This window comes from Leucopleurus acutus, assembly GCF_964270905.1.
Source record: "Leucopleurus acutus genome assembly, chromosome: 2".
Classification (NCBI taxonomy): Eukaryota; Metazoa; Chordata; class Mammalia; order Artiodactyla; family Delphinidae; genus Leucopleurus; species Leucopleurus acutus.
Genome location: NC_139143.1, coordinates 87,474,066 through 87,493,158, shown reverse-complemented (window position 1 = coordinate 87,493,158; position 19,093 = coordinate 87,474,066). Strand labels below are relative to the sequence as shown.

Here is a 19,093-nt window from a genome sequence, read left to right as displayed (position 1 = left end):
AAATTGAAATCAAGGAGGAAAACACTTGAGTAAAATAGAAGGTGACCACACCTGACTTGCTGGGCTCTTGGGAGGGTAAGAGATACTGCATTTGAATGTTAGTACAGTGCCAGCGCTGAATAAAGTACTGCTTCAACTTTTGCTCTAGTAATTATTGTCCTCAAGACCTTGAAGGGAGTGGCCTCAGCAGCACGTCCAGCTTTACTCAAGAAGATGTCTTTGTCTTTTCTCAGAGTGTGAGGAGCATGACAGCCTCAGGGAAACTGTCCTAATGGAGGGGCTGTGCTCTGAGCAGGGACATCTGAGCTCCACACTGGCCAGCCCCCCTGGAAAGAAGCCCTTGGAGAGCCAGCTAGGGAAGCAGGAGGAGTTCCAGGCATATGGAAAGTCAGAAGACATCTCTGTCCTATGTAAGGACATCAAAGATCTGAAGGCCCAGCTGCAGAATGCCAACAAGGTCATTCAAAACCTCAAGAGCCGGGTCCGGTCCCTCTCAGTTACAAGCGATTATTCATCTAGTCTGGAGAGACCCCAAAAGCTGAAAGCTGTTGGTACCCTCGAGGGATCTTCACCTCATAGTGTCACTGATGAGGACGAGGGGTGGCTGTCTGATGGCACTGGGGCTTTCTACCCCCCAGGGCTTCAGGCTAAAAAGGATCTGGAGAGTCTGATCCAGAGGGTGTCCCAGCTGGAAGCCCAGCTCCCGAAAACTGGAACAGAAGGGAAGCTGGCCGAGGAGCTGAGATCAGCCTCGTGGCCTGGGTAAGGAGGGTCCTCTTTGGACCATTACTTGATTGATGATGTCTAAGTTTATGTTTGAAGGAGGGTGGCCCGGGCAGGTAGAAGAGAGAACCCATCAGGGCAATCAGAGGAGCACCTATTTAAACGGTAGCCCTAGGTCTGAAGAAAGGACACGTGACCCCTGCTGGGAGATACCAGGTCCCTGGGATTTCCTCCTTAGGAATGTATTCTTAAAGTGACAGGATATATGATATAAGTAGTAAGACTGGAGTCAGACTTCCTGGGTTCGAATCCTAGCTCTGGGACTTACAGGCTATGCAACCTACTCAGTCTTTCTGAGCCTATTTCTTTACCTATTAAATGAGGATAATAAGAAAACCTATCTCAAAGGGTGGTTATTAGGTTTAAATGAATTAATACAAGTGCTTATAATGATGCCTAGCATATATTAAAGCTCTCAACAGTATTTGCCATAATTATTATTGTTATTGATACTTTGTGGTTGAAAGACACCAGGGTAGATAGCCCTCTCAGCATCTGGGTCATCTCTGCTGAGTAACAAACCACCCCAAAGCTCAGGGGATTGAAGCAATAATTTATGTGGATTGGCTGGGCAGAGCACTGTAGCTCTCACTTGGGGTCTCTCATGCGGCTGCCATCAGATGGAGGTTGGGGCTGGAGTCCCTGAAATGTCTGCCTGGACACGGCTTCTTCATTCATGTGTCTGGTGACGTGGTGCTCCTTGGCTTCTCTCCTTCTCCATGTGGCTCCTAGTCTTCCGGGGCCTCTCCTCCTGGCCTGGACCTCTCATAGTACGGTGGTCTCAGGGTAGTTTCACTTCAGCATGGCAGCTGGCTTCCAAGTGGAAGTTGCCAGGCCAGTTAAGAGCGACTCCTGGACTCGGTGCAGTGTTACCTCCACTATGTTACCTTGGTCATGGTGGTCACAGAACCCACCCAGAGTTAAGGAGATGGAGAATAACTTCTGCCCAATGATGAAAGAGGGGCACAGCCACATTATAGAGGAGCACATGGAACGGGAGCTTGAGTAATGGCCAACTTTGCAAAATACAGTCTGCCGTAATATAGATGGTGTTTGAAGTAGAAGACATGAAAGGACCTATCTGGATTTTTAGTATTTATTGAGCATCTACCCAATAACTATATTTAGTATTTATTGAGTATCAACTGTAAGTCTACACTATATTGGTGCTGTAAGGGATGTAAACTATGGCACTGTATTTACCCCCACAGAACTTATTTTTCATTTTTGGACACATGACTAACACGTATAAAACAGTGGAAGAATGGTGGCATACCATGTTGTTTGATGCAAGTTTGTCAGAACAGAATTTACTCTTAAACACATCCTTTGGTTTTTGTGCCAGAATTCAGCTTAAACTGAGGAGCTCTTAGAGATGTTCTCACAGAAATGACTACAGAAGCCCCCATAACTTAATTTTCACTCTTTTCCATTCTTACCCTTTCCTCTTCTTTCCTACATTAGGAAATATGATTCCCTGATTCAGGACCAGGCCCGAGAACTATCCTACCTACGCCAGAAAATACGAGAAGGGAGAGGTATCTGTTATCTTCTCACCCAGCATGCGAAAGATACAGTAAAGTCTTTCGAGGACCTCCTAAGGAGCAATGACATTGACTACTACTTGGGGCAGAGCTTCCGGGAGCAACTCGCTCAGGGAAGCCAGCTGACAGAGAGGCTCACCAGCAAACTCAGCACCAGTAAGTTGGCCACAGGGCTTTTGGACACTCTCAGTCCCTCCCAGAGCCCAGCCCCAGGTGACCGCCACACCTCCACCACAGCCTTTTAACCCAGGTTCTGCTTCATTTAACCCAGGGGTCATTACAGAATCAGGACTGGCCAGTGGGAAGCACCGAGGAGGAACCACAGGGTCAGAGAGGCCATGATTACAACATCATTTATGGAATGTGACCTTTAGGGAAGGAGGCTGAGTCCATCTAGTGCTAAGGGGGAGAAAGGGAGAAGAGATCAGAGGACTTCACTGTAGTTAAAGGAGCCCTGAACCGAGACTTGCAGTACGCAAGCTCTAGCCTGGATGCTGCCACTAAGTTTCTTTGGGCAAATGACTTAACCTTTTGATATCTCTGTTTCTTCATCTATTGCCTGGTATTGCACATGAATGTAATTCAAATACAGATGAAGCACTATGCCCTTTTGAACATGGTTTGGGCACTGAATGTCATAGTACAAGGGCTAGGAATATTGGTAATTATTGAAGCCCTTGACTTAGAATTTCCTGAGAGCACCCGAGGGAGAACAGCAGGATCAGTCTTGGGGGCCAACCATCCCACATCCTAGCGGCAGGTGCAGAGGTGGGACAGGGCTGTTTATCATCTCCTCAAAGCAAGAGTAGGTTCTACATGAAAGCTGTGATGGGTCACAGAGCTGCTCCGTCTGGGAGTCAGTCTGTGGCAGGCTTGGAGGCTGGAATGTTCCAGAGGGAAGTTAGCCAAGTGCCTTTTAAACTTTGTTTGCGTTGATTTAGGGTAGAGGAAGTCATGATGGTGATTACCAGGTCAGGGAAGATCTGCCTGGTGAGCTCAGGAGAACCTGCAGGTCTGTTCTCTAAAGATACAATCTGAGGTCTCCCAGAGCAATTCTCCCGCATATCCTGGACATACATAGCGTAGTCACTGTTTTGCACCCAAATCGGCTCCTGCATTTATAATGTGTGAAGTGAGACCTGTTTAATTTCTTACTGTTTCTTTCTGAATTTGGTTTGCAGAGGATCATAAAAGTGAGAAAGATCAAGCTGGACTTGAGCCGCTGGCCCTGAGGTAATTCAAATAGGATCTGGTAAAGGAATCAGGAACAAGGCCTAAGGGGTCAAGGGTGGCTGCAGTTTCACAAATCAGGGGGAAAAAAGGAAAATGCTGATTGTAATGACTTCATTTATTCATGGAACACATTACTGTTCTTTTTAGCCTTACTCTCTTTTGATATAGTTCTATGGATTTCTGTTTGTATATTTATTCAAATTAGTAACCTAGATTTATTATTATATTATTAGCTTAGTAACCTAGAGTCAGTCTGACTTAAAAGTAAACTAACCAGGTTTTAAGGGTCCTTGGCACCCCAAGGATCTCCTCTGCTTCCCCGCTGTGTGTTTAAAGACCAAGGTGTGCTTTTTGCCAAGTTGGCTTACCCCAAGTTGAGTTGGCAGCGAGTTTAATGGCCGTACAATTTCCTTGGGAAAAAAAGAATTGTATTACAGTTCCTAATTTAAAAAAAGTGCTTGACGTTGCAGATCCCGGGAGGCTACAGCGTCTTAGGAGCCAGTTTTCATTGAGTCACTGAATGTTATCTCATTATGTGCAATAAAATACAGGCTCAGAGTCCTTTGTAGTCACTAGTTCACGCCCCTTTGTGTCGTGAGTGTGCTTTAGACCACTCAGTGCTTCTCAAAATATCTGCAGTGAAGGACAAAGTATTTTTTTTGTTTGTTTTCCTTTCTAATCCATCACAGACACACACATCGTCTCTATCTCAGTCAACCAGATGATTCTACTTATCATACTCCTAGATGTTGTGGGAATGCCACACTGCTATGTTTCTCAAGGCTTACCTTGCATTTCTGTACTTACTGGAGACTGGGGACCAACAGTTCTCGGACTCCAGCTGTACTGGGGACCATACGTTAAGCAGCAGTGCCTTGGAGCACTAGCTGAGCCCTGCTAGTCCTCAGTGTGTTGTGTGGCCAGTGCACTGGGTAGCTCTTGCTCTCCTTCCCTCTGCACCTGACCTACTTTCCACTCCTAATCAGAGATGGGTAATTTCGTTTACCCTTTGCAGGAATGGTCCCCTTGACTTATGTGGCTTTTCCCATGTGCCCTAGTCAGGACTAGCTAGTCCAGTGACTTTGGGTTCAGCTGTTGTCCTCCTTCACCCCACTAGGCTCAGCAGGGAGCTGCAGGAGAAGGAGAAAGTGATTGAAGTCCTGCAGGCCACGTTGGACGCGCGGTCCCTAACGCCCTCCAGCAGCCGTGCCTTGTCTGACTCCCACCGGTCTCCCAGCAGCTCTTCCTTCTCGTCTGATGAGCCGGAAGCCTGCTCTGACATGGACATAGCCAGCGAGTACACACACTATGAAGAGAAGAAGGCTTCACCCGGTCACTCAGGTAGCCTCCACTTTCTGAGTGGAACCACCTCTATCTAGGCTGAGAGGAGGCCTCCACATCCAGGCCTTATAGAGGCACCTTGGTGTGTATCAGGCCGAACCGTGCCAAGCACAGGCCCCAGTGGGTCAGGATCTTTGCTATGCTCCTGACTCTGCAAGTTACCCCTGTCGCTGGGTCTCCACCAGCATACGGATACTGCTGTTGGACACGGCGAACGACAGTGGGGAGGGTGCGATTACGGAGACTTCTCTTCCCCACTGCCTCATGAGCATACCATCTGTCTGACTGACCTCCTTTGTTAAGATGGGATATCTTATCCCTCCAGCTAGCTGCAGTTCCTGAACCCCGGAGTTTCCGTGGGTGTCCACAGATGCTGCTGGACTTGCCTGGTATTTTTGGAGGTGCCATTTTCATGGTTTCAGGCTCTGAGCCCCACTCTCACCTCTAAGGTGGCTTTCCTCACTGAAGGAGCTGTCTGCCAGTAAGGAATGAACACCGCTCCCAGCGCTTGTGCTTGACGCTCTCCCTGAAAACCAGGCTCTGCCCTGGTTAAATATAAGGCCAGATTCCAGTTCTTTGTAGAACATCAAACATGTTCTTTCATTCATGGGTTTTGTAGATTCCATCCATCATTCGAGTCTTTCTGCTGTACTGTCTTCTAAACCATCAGCAACCAGTGCGTCTCAGGGGGTTAAGGCCGAACCCAGCAGCAGCCCCAGCAGCTTGCCAGCTCCCCAGAATCCCCCCAAGGAGGCCAGCCCGGCCCATCCAGGTATGCAACAGCCAGTGGGGCAGGGTCTTCATCTCCTCTTCCTCAGCTGCCTGTTTGACTTTTCTTCAGGGACAAGAAAAGCATCATTAGGAGCTTATATATCAATACGTCAAATCCTAGACAAAATCAAGAGACCATCCGGATTAGCGAATAGTGTCTGACTACTCTTTGTTTTAAATATTTTAGAAAAGTAAATAATCCACAATAGACTTTGATCTGCATATCAATTTTGACCAAGAGCTGGCTAATCATTCTAAAAGAAGCATCTTCATTTCTTTCTCTCATTTCACCCTGAGAATCAGAGGCAGAATGCTTCTCCTAGGATTACTGTAGCCAAAGAACAAAGGGAAATTTACATCCGCTGCTCCCTTATATGTGTTCCCCATTTTATCTGCAGAGGAGCCTCTACAGTAGGCAGGGCAGCTTACTTCATAGCTAAGGATGCTGCAGTATCCTTAGACAAGATTCTGTTCATATTACATTATCGTTCATGGGTTTATGAATGGGTTGGTAGTCCTTGATGTGTATAGGGTGTGTATCTTGGACCAGTAGTTGTACATTTCATTTACCTGCCTCAGCTTCGTTACCAGGGGGTGCATTGTTCAATCACAGCTCCACACCAGCAATGGCAGAGAATGGGCAAACCTTGTTCTCACCTCCTACCACCCAACAAGATGGGCTGGCTGGCCACCTTCAGTGTGGTTGTGGTGAGGTCGGACTCGTGTAGAGGTGCCCCCAGAAGAACAGCACTTTCCTTCTGCCGCCCTTGTCTCTCTTGAGGACAAGTCAACCAAAATCTTAAGAAAAAGAAAGTGTTCAACTCTTTCTGAGCCTGGGCTCAAAGTTTCTGGGCCAGAGTGGGCAGCAGCTAAACCAGGAAATCATGGGGAAAAACTATTCACCTAAGCACTGTAGACATCTGTGTAAATGCTTTGGGATCAGAAAGAGCAGAAGGTCAGTGGTTTTAAAATCAGAACGCCTCCCTGAAGGAGGCCTGGTCTGTGTCACTTGGTAGTTCAGGGTCTTCAGAGCTGTACTGCTCTGATACTATGTCAGTATCTTGGGGTAAGGGATGTTTTTCAGAATGTGATCATTGTCTTTCACGTGAGACATTCTCCACAGGTCTGTCTTGGTTTCTTCTCCCTCTGTGGGCCATCTGCCCGATAACTCTTTTTAGGAAGAGGAGACAGATTCAAACATGAGAACTTCCCAGGGTTCCTAAAGACCTGTCTATAGATGGACTGCCTAATGATGACCTGTGAAGATTTTTTTAGAAAGAAATTTCTAAGCCCTACTGCCAGAGTTTATGATTCAGTAGATTGCAGTAAGGATGAAAGAACCCATATATTTTAAGAATCTTTCTTAAATTATTTGAATGTCCAGAAAGATTTGCAAGCCATTGTGTGTAAGTCAGTATGCCAAGGCTTTTATTTTTCCTTTGGTGAATGAACACGTTGATTTGGGATTCTGAAGTTTGTTTCCATCAGTGTTGAATTACATGCATTAGTCATGCAAACTTCCCCACTATCCTAGTCTACTTCTGCCCTCCTCAGGATGAGTCCTGTTGCTTTCAGAAGAGGACTTCTAGGTGTAGGGAGAGTCTTGTCACAAGGGCCAGGACTAGCACATGCTGGTAGCAGCACCGCAGGGGCTCTTGAGAGCATCCAGGCACAGCCATCCTCACCTATCCGTGTCCAGATGGCTGAGATGGGGCTTTCATGACTGCCTGGGTTATGGTAGTGCCACCTTGCCTTTTGTAGCCAATTGTTTTCAAGATGAGCATAGAATGTGTATGCAAGATACATGTACAGGATACATCCCTGGCTGGGAAGGAGAAGGAGGGGGTTGCTAGACCAACATCCTGGGTAACAGTGCTTCCCCTTGGCCATCTCAGTCATCACCACATTGAATGATAGACACTCCCCAAGGAGATGTTTGGTCAGGGAATAGTTTCACCTTCTCAATCTTTCACCCATTCTTTTCTCTGACTTTCTCTCTAATGGTTTATCTCCTTTCTCCCTAACTTTCTGTTTCTAGGCCTTCATTTTCAATCCATACCCACGCTGGTTAGCCTTCCCCAGGCACCACTGCCCTCAGCTCCACCCAGCTTCCTGCCTTTCAGCTCTGCTGGCCCTCCCCTCCTTGGCTGCTGTGAGACACCCATGGTCTCCTTGGTTGAGGCTCAGCAGGAGCTGCAGATGCTGCAGAAGCAGTTGGGAGAAAGTGAGCACTTCCTGCTGCATTTGTGTTCTTGCGAATGATGGACCCACACTGTGTTTCTCTGCATGGCTTTGGCTGGATGGCAGAGTTTTAAAAAATAACATAGGGGTACACGTTATCAGTGGACAACTGAGGGAGGGCTGTGCTTGCCGCTTTGGGAACTATATTTACTGTTATCTTTCTCATGTGTGTGCCTCATCAGTTAACGGGTATATATGTTCATCAGGCCCTAGACCTGGTGCTCTCCCACTGCTGACAGTGTGGGGTACCTTCCGCCAAGTGTATTGAAGCCCTGACACACTGGAAACATGTTCACTGGCAGGACATGGGAGAGAGGCTTTTTGCCTGCCAACACAGGATGAAGTGGCCAGAAAAAGATGGCCACATTCAATGGGATCATTTCCATGGCAATTATATCCTCCTCAGTGAAATGTTTTTAGTCAAGTTCAAATTCTGACATCATCAGGTTCGGGGCTGAAAGGATGGTGGAGGAGGGATTAAGAAGGGGTGCCAGGGCTTCCCTGGTGGTGCGGTGGTTGAGAGTCCGCCTGCCGATGCAGGGGACACGGGTTCGTGCCCCGGTCTGGGAAGATACCACATGCCACGGAGCGGCTAGGCCCGTGAGCCATGGCCGCTGAGCCTGCGCATCCAGAGCCTGTGCTCCGCAACGGGACAGGCCACAACAGTGAGAGGCCTGCGTACCGCAAAAAAAAAAAAAAAAAAAAAAAAAAAGAAGGGGTGCCAAACCTCTCTTCCCCTTACACGAGGTTAATTTCTGTTTCTGCACAGGTGACACAAGGACAGCTAGAAACAGAAGCACAGGCTGTGATGTCTGATTGTGAATTCTGTCAACTCCCAGATATAATTGATGTTATGTAGTCACAGAATTCATAGACTATGTGGTCATCTTTTAGAGAAAGGTTTGATGTAAATATGGGCTGGATGCCACATCATAAAACATTTTGTTTTATTTTAAGCTATAAGCTATCACTTATAGCTTAAAATAAGAAAAGAACCTCACGTGATGAATTTGCTCTCTAGTAGTGCTTAAAAAAACTAGAAAGCAATTTGAAATTACCTTAAAACCACACTCTGTGCCTGTAAAGAAGAGCTTGAATGAGGCAGAAATTAATGGTAGGGTCACTGTACAAAGGGTGTCCAACGACCTAAGACCACAGCTAGGAATCTGCATATCTGAAGCCCCAAAGGTCATTCGGATTGGCTTATTTATCAGCTCTGAAAATGGATACACTGTCTACTCTGACGTCAGCTTGACTTCCAGAACCAGCTAGACTGAGTCTGTTTTTAGAAGAGTTTGTACATCTTCCTTTCTGCAGGAAGTGAAGTCTTAGAGGCTACCTTCTGCTTATCAGCATCACACAGGTACAGCAGCCTAGGTTTGCCTACCAACGTGAACATGGTTTTACCCTGTTCCCTGCCAGAGCAGTGACTAAAACTCAGGGCAGTGAGGTTACTTGTTCAAGATCACTAGTAACTGGGAGAAATGGGCTTGAATTCAGATCCTCTGCTCCCAGTTCCATATTTCCATTATACCTTCTCTATCTAGAATGGTTTTGTTACAATCCTGCTCAGAGCACAGAGCTGAGCTCGGCTGAACGACTCTGGAGGCCCCTTGCAACAATCTTTTCTCTCTTTAGAGATGAGAGGAAGGTGCTGTTCTCTCTGATCTAGAACTTGCTACTATAGCACACCTGGAAGCAACAACTGATGGATAACAAATTTGTTCCATGCCAAAAGGCAAAGCTGTTCTCTAGATTACCTTTCTTTTCCTTGACACCTTTTCCTTCATCTTTCCACACTGTCCATTTGTCTTTGCCCAAAGGGAAAGGTGGAGGAAGGAGAGCACTGTGCATGAAAGGGTCTGTGATGTGGGTTGAATTGGAGTCATATCCAGTCTGTGCCACCGGCCAGAGTTTGGGTGGTCCCAGCCTTGGTGAGGAAGGCTGTAGCCCTTTCTTTTGCCTTGTCAAGCACAGTCCTCACCAGCTCTCCTCCTTTGCTTTGAAACAAGCTTCCAAGTGGACAGTGGTGCATGGCGGCTTCTCAGGCCACTGTGGGGCTAAAATTTCCTTGTGCAAGAGTCTGTCTGGCGTCTTTGCATGGTTTAGGGCATGTGCTCTGTATCGTGTGACCGGAAAGACTGGAACATGAGAATACTGATCACTGTTACCGATAGACTTGGCACCTCCTATGACCTTGGTGAGATAGTAAGCTGACTGTCGACAATCACTGATTTCCCCCTCTGCCTGTGTGGGGTTGGGGTTGAAGGAGGTGTGAGAGAGGCAGGAAGTCACATTCTTTAAAATACTGACTACAGGGCTTCCCTGGTGGCGCAGTGGTTGAGACTCCGCCTGCCGATGCAGGGGACGCGGGTTCGTGCCCCAGTCCGGGAAGATCCCACATCCCACATGCCATGGAGCGGCTGGGCCCGTGAGCCATGGCTGCTGAGCCTGCGCGTCCGGAGCCTGTGCTCCACAACGGGAGGGTCCACAACAGTGAGAGGCCCGCGTACCTCAAAAAAAAAAAAAAATTACTGACTATAGTTTAGATGCTTACGTGTTTCATCTCCCTCTTTAACTTCCTGTGATCCTAATGAATATCTAGTATTTTGCAAATTGGGGAAGGGGAGACCCATGACAATACTTCTCAAACTTTCCTGCCTCCTAGAATCAGCTGGGATGATTTTAAAACATCCAGTGCCCAAGCTGCACTGCATACCAATTAAGGTAAAACCTCTGGGGGTCCAGGCACCAGTACATGCTTTTACATTGTCTCAGATGATTCCAGTATGTGGCCAAATTTGAGAAACAGTTATAAATGAGGATCAAAATTGGCAACTGCCGATTGCATTAATCCCTCAAAGGGGGTTGGCTTGGTTGGAGGGAACCATGACCTCACTCCTCACTCCTAGTTCTTAGGTGGAGCTACCTACTGCCCATATTGATAATCCCTGGAAGAAGGTAGTTTTCTGAAGGTGAATATCCTAAACTATGGCCCTGTTCACATCTTTCCCTCTCTCCACCAAGTTGGGCTTCTTTTTACACAGAAGCAGAGATAATGGGAAGACCCATGATTTCATAGGATCTATGAAAGCACCAGCCTATGAAATGAAAGGTCCTCCCTCCCCCATGGAAGAGTGTTCATGACTCTTTAGACATGAGTGATGACATATTTCAGTTCCTGGAACCATGTTGGGTAAGAATGAAATCACCTCTTGCCTTACCTAGAACCTCCCCCAGCCTCAGCAAAGAAGTTCCTCACTCTGGAGTAACTGGGGCCGCCACATCTAGCTGGATTGTATAAATAAATCCTTCCTCTTCTGACAACCCCAAAAGCTGGCAGGTTAGCTTCTGGGTACAGCAAGTACTCATAGGGACACAAATGTTCCCGTTCACAGGTGTGTTCAGTGCTACGGCTCATCACACTCTTAACCTCTGATTTTCCCAGTGAGTTCTACTTCTGGAACTTCCCTGGATTCTGTCATGAGGAATTGTCACAGGAGCCAGAATTAGGGCCACTGGACTTCCCTTTTGTGTACACTGGTGACTTTCTGATACGTTATTCATCCCCTACCTCTTGGTGTCTCATGCTAGCAAATACAAGGGGTGAAAAGTTATAGCCTCTAGGATGGGAATCCTCATCTAATTGGAATTTCCCAGCAGACTGGGACCTCTGATAGCCATGTCCCCTTTAGTGTCTGTTCTTAGCAATCACATGCTTCCTTGCCGATCCTTCTGTTCTGATACTGCTTCTCATTCATGTTTCTTTCTGCCCAGGTGTCAGCAATGTTCATCCTGCTTCCCCAGCCACATTGCCAACCAACCATTTAGAAGCCAGCTCTTCCCACTACCTCAACCCTGCCCAGCCCCTCTCTCCTCTGAGGGGCACCAGAGAACTGGGCAGAATCCTCGAGCCTGGGTACTTGGGCAGCAGAGGCCAGTGGGACATGATGAGGCCTCAGAAAGGGAGCATATCTGGGGAACCATCTTCAGGCTCCTCCATGTACCAGCTTAACTCCAAACCCACAGGTAAAGCACAAAGCCGAGCAGGTCAATTATTTTTCTAAACCGTGTGAAACCCCTTACACTTACCAGTTACCATAGTAACTGTACATGTACAATTACAACTCCCTTACACGAACCCCTGCATGGGAGGAGGCCCATGGGGCTTGGTTAGCACCAGCTGTCCTGTGTTTGAAGCCAATTTACTCTTTAAACAAAGTCACCTGAGCTCCTGGATGCCCGTGAGAGAGACCGGTGATGTTTAGGGATCTTGCTGAGAGGCCACTGGCCAAACCCCACACCCCCCATATGGGCCCCACTAGTGACCAGGATTCTCCACCTCCCACCTCCTCCTGTCCTGCTGGGTGACTGCAGGGACTGACCTGCTAGAGGAGCACCTTGGTGAGATCCGGAACCTGCGCCAGCGCCTGGAGGAGTCCATCTGCATTAACGACCGCCTGCGGGAGCAGCTGGAACACAGGCTCAGCTCCACTGCCCGCGGAAGCGGTAGGAGAGGCCCAGGCCTTCCTGTTTCTGGTTGTAATTAGGGAGCTGCTGAAGGTCAACCCCTAGGCAGAGCTTCGCAGATTTCAAAGCACCGAGGTCTGCTTTTCTGTATTTGCTCCTTACACCAGCAAGGCAGGGGGCAAGAACTATGCTCCCGTTGCAGCGGTATCTGAGCTCAGAGAGTAACTTTCCTCGCGGCAGGTCTAACCAGGTCCGGTCCCCAGAATCCTCTGACTTCTCTTCCATCCGAATCTGCTCATATCTGCCTGCTGACTTCTGTGTCCTGGTCCTGTGATTGGCAAGTGGTAGAGCCAGGTCTGCAGGGCCTCCTCCAGCCACTTACCGAGGTGGCCTTCCTCCCCTCCCCCTCCGCCCCAGGCTGCTGACACTTGGAGGCCATCCCTTCCACATGCCCTTGTCCTGCCCACAGCTCAGCAGCAGGTATTTAGGGGAAAGGGCCTCCTGAACAGCTACAGCCAGGGCACGTGGTAATGCATGCACAGAACCCACTCAGAGGAGCCACAGGAAAGCCAGGCATTCAGCCCATCAGGCTTTAGGCCCAGGATGCGAGTTCTCTGGGTTTTCTGCTGGGTTGGGATAGTATCTTTGGAGATACAGAATGAGCAACACAGAGAGCATCTGTTACCCAAATGTGTAACTTGCCTGCTTGCACTTCCTGGGACAGGACCCACCTCTAACTTCTACAGTCCGGGCCTGGAGTCCACACCTCAGCTCTGCAATGAGAACAGAGTCCTTAGGGAAGAAAACCAGAGGCTTCAGGCTCAGCTCAGTCATGCTTCCAGAGGTGGGTGGTCAAAAGCCGCAAACAGTGGTTACTCCCTTTCCTCCCTGCCCGTACCAGTCACCAACTGGAGAAGCAAAGAGACAAGGTGGAGAGAACAGAGCTACCCAGACCCAGCAACCCCAAACTCCCATAGCTATTCTCAGTCTAGAAAGGGCTACTTCCTGACAGTTCCCAACCACGGGCCCTTAGACTCCTAGGCTCCAAGGACAAGGCACTCTAGGAAATCCACCACCTCTGTGCAACCCTCCTGCAGATATTCAGTCATTAGCTCTCAAACTGCATACCTTAGTGCCTGTTCTACCTGCCCACAGTTCACAGCTAGTTTGGACCCAGGACAGGGAGCAACATGAGGCCGATACACTCTCTCAGGTTTCTCCAGACGTGGCAGCTCTGTGTATCCCTCCCATGCTGATCTGCTATCCCCGTATCTCCTCACCACCTCCTCCTCATACACTCAGGGCTCCTCTTTGGTCACCAGTCCTCATGACTCTGTGTCTGAAGATGCTAGCAAAATGTCCTCCAGAGCTTTCCCAACACTATTCAGTGGGCATCCACGTGTGGGCATCATTTCCTGTGCGGCCTGGTGGGGCAGCTGACCTTAGTGTTAATTGACTAAATGGAATCAATACACTTTCAATTACAAATTATTTTTATTTACAAATATTTATTGAATAGCCATAACAGACAGAGAATAGTGGCTAAGAGGATTAAGCCCAGAAGGAAAGAATGCTTGTGGGAAAGGAAAAAGACATCAAGAGATATTTCTAACTTAGCCTCCTCAGAGCAAGAAGATGTGAGAGGAGTGATCCCTGCTTGGGAAGATAACAAAAATTATAAGATAAGGGAGAAGGCAGAACTACTAAACTACCATTGCATGCCTGGAAAGAGCAGAACAGACCTCACAGGTGAGAAGATAGTAAGATTTAAAAGAGCTCAGTCTGCCAGGCCCAGGTGATTCCGCCCCAGCCGACTGACAGCACCGAAGCCTTATTCTCAGAGTCCCTGTCAATGGTCTTTGAGAAATCATGAAGATCAGAGAGATGCTGCAAGACCAGGAAAGGACATATAGCTCTATTTGCAATATGATGAACACAATATATACTAAAAACTGTAGACAAGAAATTTTGATGTGGATCCGTGGCAAAATTCAAGAATGGATTACTGCACAGAAGGTATGTGAGGATTTAGAAAACAGTGAGCGTCAGGAAGCAGAGTGTTTTCTCTAAAAGCAAGGTGGGACGTATTAAATCAGGATCAAAGGGCATTGCCGGGAAAGAGGTTCCCATCCCCCTGAGTGTGTGGATATAATAGCATACCCTCACTTTGTCTCTCCTGGCAGCATAAGCTGGCCCTCCTTTTGCTTTAGTTCTGTTTGTCAGGATGGATGTGCTTGGGCTCATCTTGCTGCTAACCTTTGGCCCTACAATATATGTACTCCTGTGTTCTGCCCACCAGAGCACTCCCAGGAAACAGAATGCCTGAGGGAGGCTCTGCTGACCTCTCGATCCCGGCTTCAAGAGCTGGAAATGGAGAGGGAGCACCAAAAAGTGGAACGGCAGCAGCTTCTGGAAGACTTGAAGGAGAAGCAGCAGGAGATCTTGCATTTCGAGGAGGAACGACTGTCTCTACAGGAGAAAGACTCCAGGTTAGAGGGAGCCCACTGATAAGGAAGGTGGCCCATTTTCAGATTTAGCAAAAGGGATATTGGCAAGATGGTTAATGGTCTTGCCATTGAGGTTTTTGGAAACCTCACTATCCCCTCCGCTATACCAGATTTATGGGTAACTTTGAACAGAAGGAAGGACTTCTCTGGGAATGTCTTTTTCACTCCAGAGTTGAAAGAGTAAAACCCTGTTATGGAAGGCTTCAGCATATCAGATTCTGGAGAAAGTACATTCTCGTGCTTCCAGTTAGTTTTAAGATATTAGTCCCACCATAACCTAGGAAGCTTCTACACCAGCCATGATGCTGGTCCCCAGCGTAAACCCTGTAACTGCTTGACAACATGAAAAGAGCAATGTGGGGCAGTAAGAATACCAGGTAGTGTGTCCTAGGTATGGTAGCTAATGACATGACTCCAAGCACAGTTACTTTACCTTCCAAGCCTCTGTTGCCACATCTGTAAAATAAAAGCGATGGTCTTCATGACATCTAGGGCTAGAATTCTATGATGCAGAAGTTGGCTCACAGCCTCTTGCCCTGGTGGGGCCCCACCAGCTCAGCAGACCCTTGCTTCTCCCCTGACAGGCTGCAGCATAAGCTGGCCCTCTTGCAGCATCAGTGTGAAGAGAAACAGCAGCTTTTCCAGTCCCTCCAGTCAGAGCTACAGATCTACGAGGCACTTTATGACAATTCCAAGAAGGGGCTGAAAGGTATGTTTTCCCTTCTTCCCCACCCTATGAGCTTCTTGCTCTTGCTAAGGGTCCTGGTGAAGTCTCTACCTTGGGAGTTGTGGAGATCTTGGAAACCTATCTTGCTCTGTCTCAGAGAAAAAACCTCAGTCATTGAGGATCCCAATAAGAAGAGAGGGGAGCTCTCACACACAAAGCCCAGAGGTTGGTGACATGAACAAGATCCAGCCTCGACATCCTTAAAAATAGGCCACAAGAGTCAAACTATACCCACCTGCATGGTCTGAGACAAGTTAATCAAAGTCCAGATTATACAGTAATTCAAAAAAAATTACACAGAACTGTCCTGGTGATATCATCATTTGAAAACGTCTTGAATGTTGTGAATTCTGACCACCCATGCAGCCAATGTTGCAGAAAACCTGCTCTTACCCCAGTGAGAAAATTAAAAGTTTTTTTAAAGAAATTTTTATTCTGGAATTTTTGTCAGAAAAATAATTTGCAGATATATTCTCCAAGTCTTTTTAGTGTCTTTGAAAGACAAAACTTTTAAATTTTGTTGAAGGTCAATTAATCAAATTTTTTGTTTTATTATTTATGCTTTTCTTTATGTCCTAGCTAAGAAATCTTTGTCTATCTCAAGATCATAAAGATTTCCTTGTATTTTTCTTCTTGCAGTTTTATAGCTTTTGCTCTTATGTTTAGGACTGCATTTCACTTTGAGTTAATTTTGTATGCAAAGTGAGAAAAAGGTTAAAGTTTTTCCAGCACCATCTGTTACAAAGACTGCCATTTCCCATTGAATTACCTTGGCAGCTTTGTTGACAATCAAGTGACCATAACTTCTGTTAATAATATTTTGTAATTTTTAATATATTCATCTTTCATATTTTAACTTATACATAAATATTTCTCATGTGTGTGGGATAACATTTTTATTTCAATTGCCAAATAATTGTTTTTTTTGCTAAGATATAGAAACACAATTGACTTTTCATCACCATGACTATCTTCTAAGTGCTTGGCAATCTATTGAAAAACAATAGCCAAGGCAAAAAAAAAAAATCACTTCTCAATATATGTGTGAGTCTATTTCTGAATTCTCCATTCTGTTCCATTAATCAATATGCCTATTCTTACACCAATACCAAACTGTCTACCTTGTTAGAGTTTTATAGTAAATTTTGAAATCAGGTTGGGTAAGTCTTCATACTTTGCTCCCTTTTTATTTTTTATCTCTTTTAAAAAAATGTTTAAAATTTATTTTTTATATTGGAGTATATTTGGCTTACAATGTTGTGTTAGTTTCAGGTGTACAGAAAAGTGATTTAGTTATACATATATCAATTCTTTTTCAGAATCTTTTCCCATATAGGTTATTGCAGAGTATTGAGTTCCCTATGCTACACAGTAGGTCCTTATTATCTATTTTATATTAAAGTGTGTTTATGTTAATCCCAACCTCTTAATTTATCCCTCCCCCTCAACCCTTTCCGCTTTGGTAACCATAACTTTCTAAGTCTGTGAGTCAGTTTGTTTTGTAAATAAGTTCATTTGTATCATTTTTAAAGATTCTACATATAAGTGATATCATATGATACTTGTTTCTCTGTCTGACATACTTCATTTAGTATGATAATCTCTAGGTCCATCCATGTTGCTGCAAATAGCATTATTTCATTCTTTTTTATGGCTGAGTAATATTGCATTGTATATATGTACCATATCTTCTTTTTTTTCTTTTTATTCTTTTGAGACATTTATTTTTAACATCTTTATTGGAGTATAATTGCTTTACAGTGTTGTGTTAGTTTCTGCTGTATAACAAAGTGAATCAGCAATATGTATACATATATGCCATATCCACCCACTCTTGCATCTCCCTCCCACCCTCCCTATCCCACGCTTCTAGGTGGTCACAAAGCACAGAGCTGATCTCCCTGTGGGATGCAACTGCTTCCCACTAGCTATCTATTTCACATTTGGTAGTGTATGTATGTCAGTGCTACTCTCTCACTTCGTCCCAGTTTACCCTTCCCCCTCCAAGGGGGAAGTCCCTCTTGAGCGTCCTCAAGTCCATTCTCCAGGTCTGAATCTTTATTCCTGTCCTGCCCCTAGGTTCTTCATAACCATTTTTTTTCTTTAGATTCCACATATGTGTGTTAACATACGGTATTTGTTTTTCTCTTTCTGACTTACTTCAATCTGTATGACAGACTCTAGGTCCATCCACCTCACTACAAATAATTCAATCTTGTTTCTTTTTATGGCTGAGTAATATTCCATTGTATATATGTGCCACTTCTTCTTTATCCATTCATCTGTCGATGGACACTTAGGTTGCTTCCATGTCCTAGCTATTGTAAATAGAGCTTCAATGAACATTGTGGTACACGACCCTTTTTAAATTATGGTTTTCTCAGGGTATATGCCCAGAAATGGGATTCCTGGGTCATATGGTAGTTCTATTTTTAGTTTAGTTTTTTTTTTTTTGAATTTTTGTATTTTATTTAATTTATTTTTTTATACAGAAGGTTCTTGTTAGTCATCAATTATATACACATCGGTGTATACATGTCAATCCCAATCACCCAGTTCATCATATTTTTAGTTTTTTAAGGAACCTCCATGCTGTTCTCCATAGTGGCTGTATCAATTTACATTCGCACCAAGAGTGCAAGAGGGTTTCCTTTTCTCCACACCCTGTCCAGCATTTATTGTTTGTAGATGTTTTGATGATGGCCATTCTGACCGGTGTGAGGTCATACCTCATTGTAGTTTTGATTTGCATTTCTCTAATGATTGGTGATGTTGAGCATCCTTTCATGTGTTTGTTGGCAATCTGCATATCTTCTTTGGAAAAATGTCTGTTTAGGTCTTCTGCCCATTTTTGGATTGGGTTGTTTGTTTTTTTGACATTGAGCTGCATGAACTGCTTGTATATTTTGGAGATGAATCCTTTGTCAGTTGCTTCATTTGCAAATATTTTCTCCCATTCTGAGGGTTGTCTTTTCATCTTGTCTATGGTTTCCTTTGCTGTGCAAAAGGTTTTATGTTTCATTAGGTCCCATTTGTTTATTTTTGTTTTCATTTCCATTTCTCTAGGAGGTGGGTCAAAAAGGATCTTGCTGTGATTTATGTCAAAGAATGTTCTTCTTCTGTTTTCCTCTAAGACTTTTATAGTCTTATAGTCTGTCATTACATTTAGGTCTTTAATCCATTTTGAGTTTATTTTTGTGTATGGTGTTAGGAAGTGTTCTAATTTCATTCTTTTCAATGTCGCTGTCCAGTTTTCCCAGCACCACTTACTGAAGAGGCTGTGTTTTCTCCATTGTGTATTTTTGCCTCCTTTAACAAAGATAAGGTGACCATATGTGCATGGGTTTATCTCTGGGCTTTCTATCCTGTTCCATTGATCTATATTTCTGTTTTTGTGCCAGTACCATACTGTCTTGATTACTGTAGCTTTGTAGTATAGTCTGGAGTCGGGGAGCCTGATTCCTCGTGTTCCGTTT

The 19,093-nt window shown here is 45.6% G+C and overlaps 1 protein-coding gene across 26 annotated transcripts in view; it reads left to right on the top strand.

The window, feature by feature from the left end:
* PDE4DIP (phosphodiesterase 4D interacting protein) overlaps positions 1 to 19,093 on the top strand; it is a gene marked incomplete at both ends in the record, with an annotated part of 225,879 nt that overhangs the window by 182,559 nt on the left and 24,227 nt on the right. For 18 of the 26 annotated variants that reach the window (XM_082833037.1, XM_082833041.1, XM_082833030.1 and 15 more), the window contains 10 exons: positions 234 to 762; positions 2,248 to 2,483; positions 3,509 to 3,560; positions 4,678 to 4,901; positions 5,521 to 5,673; positions 11,691 to 11,942; positions 12,291 to 12,422; positions 13,108 to 13,227; positions 14,683 to 14,872; positions 15,475 to 15,599. In XM_082833037.1, the coding sequence (XP_082689163.1) occupies positions 234 to 762; positions 2,248 to 2,483; positions 3,509 to 3,560; positions 4,678 to 4,901; positions 5,521 to 5,673; positions 11,691 to 11,942; positions 12,291 to 12,422; positions 13,108 to 13,227; positions 14,683 to 14,872; positions 15,475 to 15,599 (2,013 nt within the window). Of the gene's footprint in view, positions 1 to 233; positions 763 to 2,247; positions 2,484 to 3,508; positions 3,561 to 4,677; positions 4,902 to 5,520; positions 5,674 to 7,710; positions 7,897 to 11,690; positions 11,943 to 12,290; positions 12,423 to 13,107; positions 13,228 to 14,682; positions 14,873 to 15,474; positions 15,600 to 19,093 lie in introns of all 26 variants that reach the window. The other 8 variants (XM_082833039.1, XM_082833035.1, XM_082833034.1 and 5 more) reach the window with 2 other exon arrangements.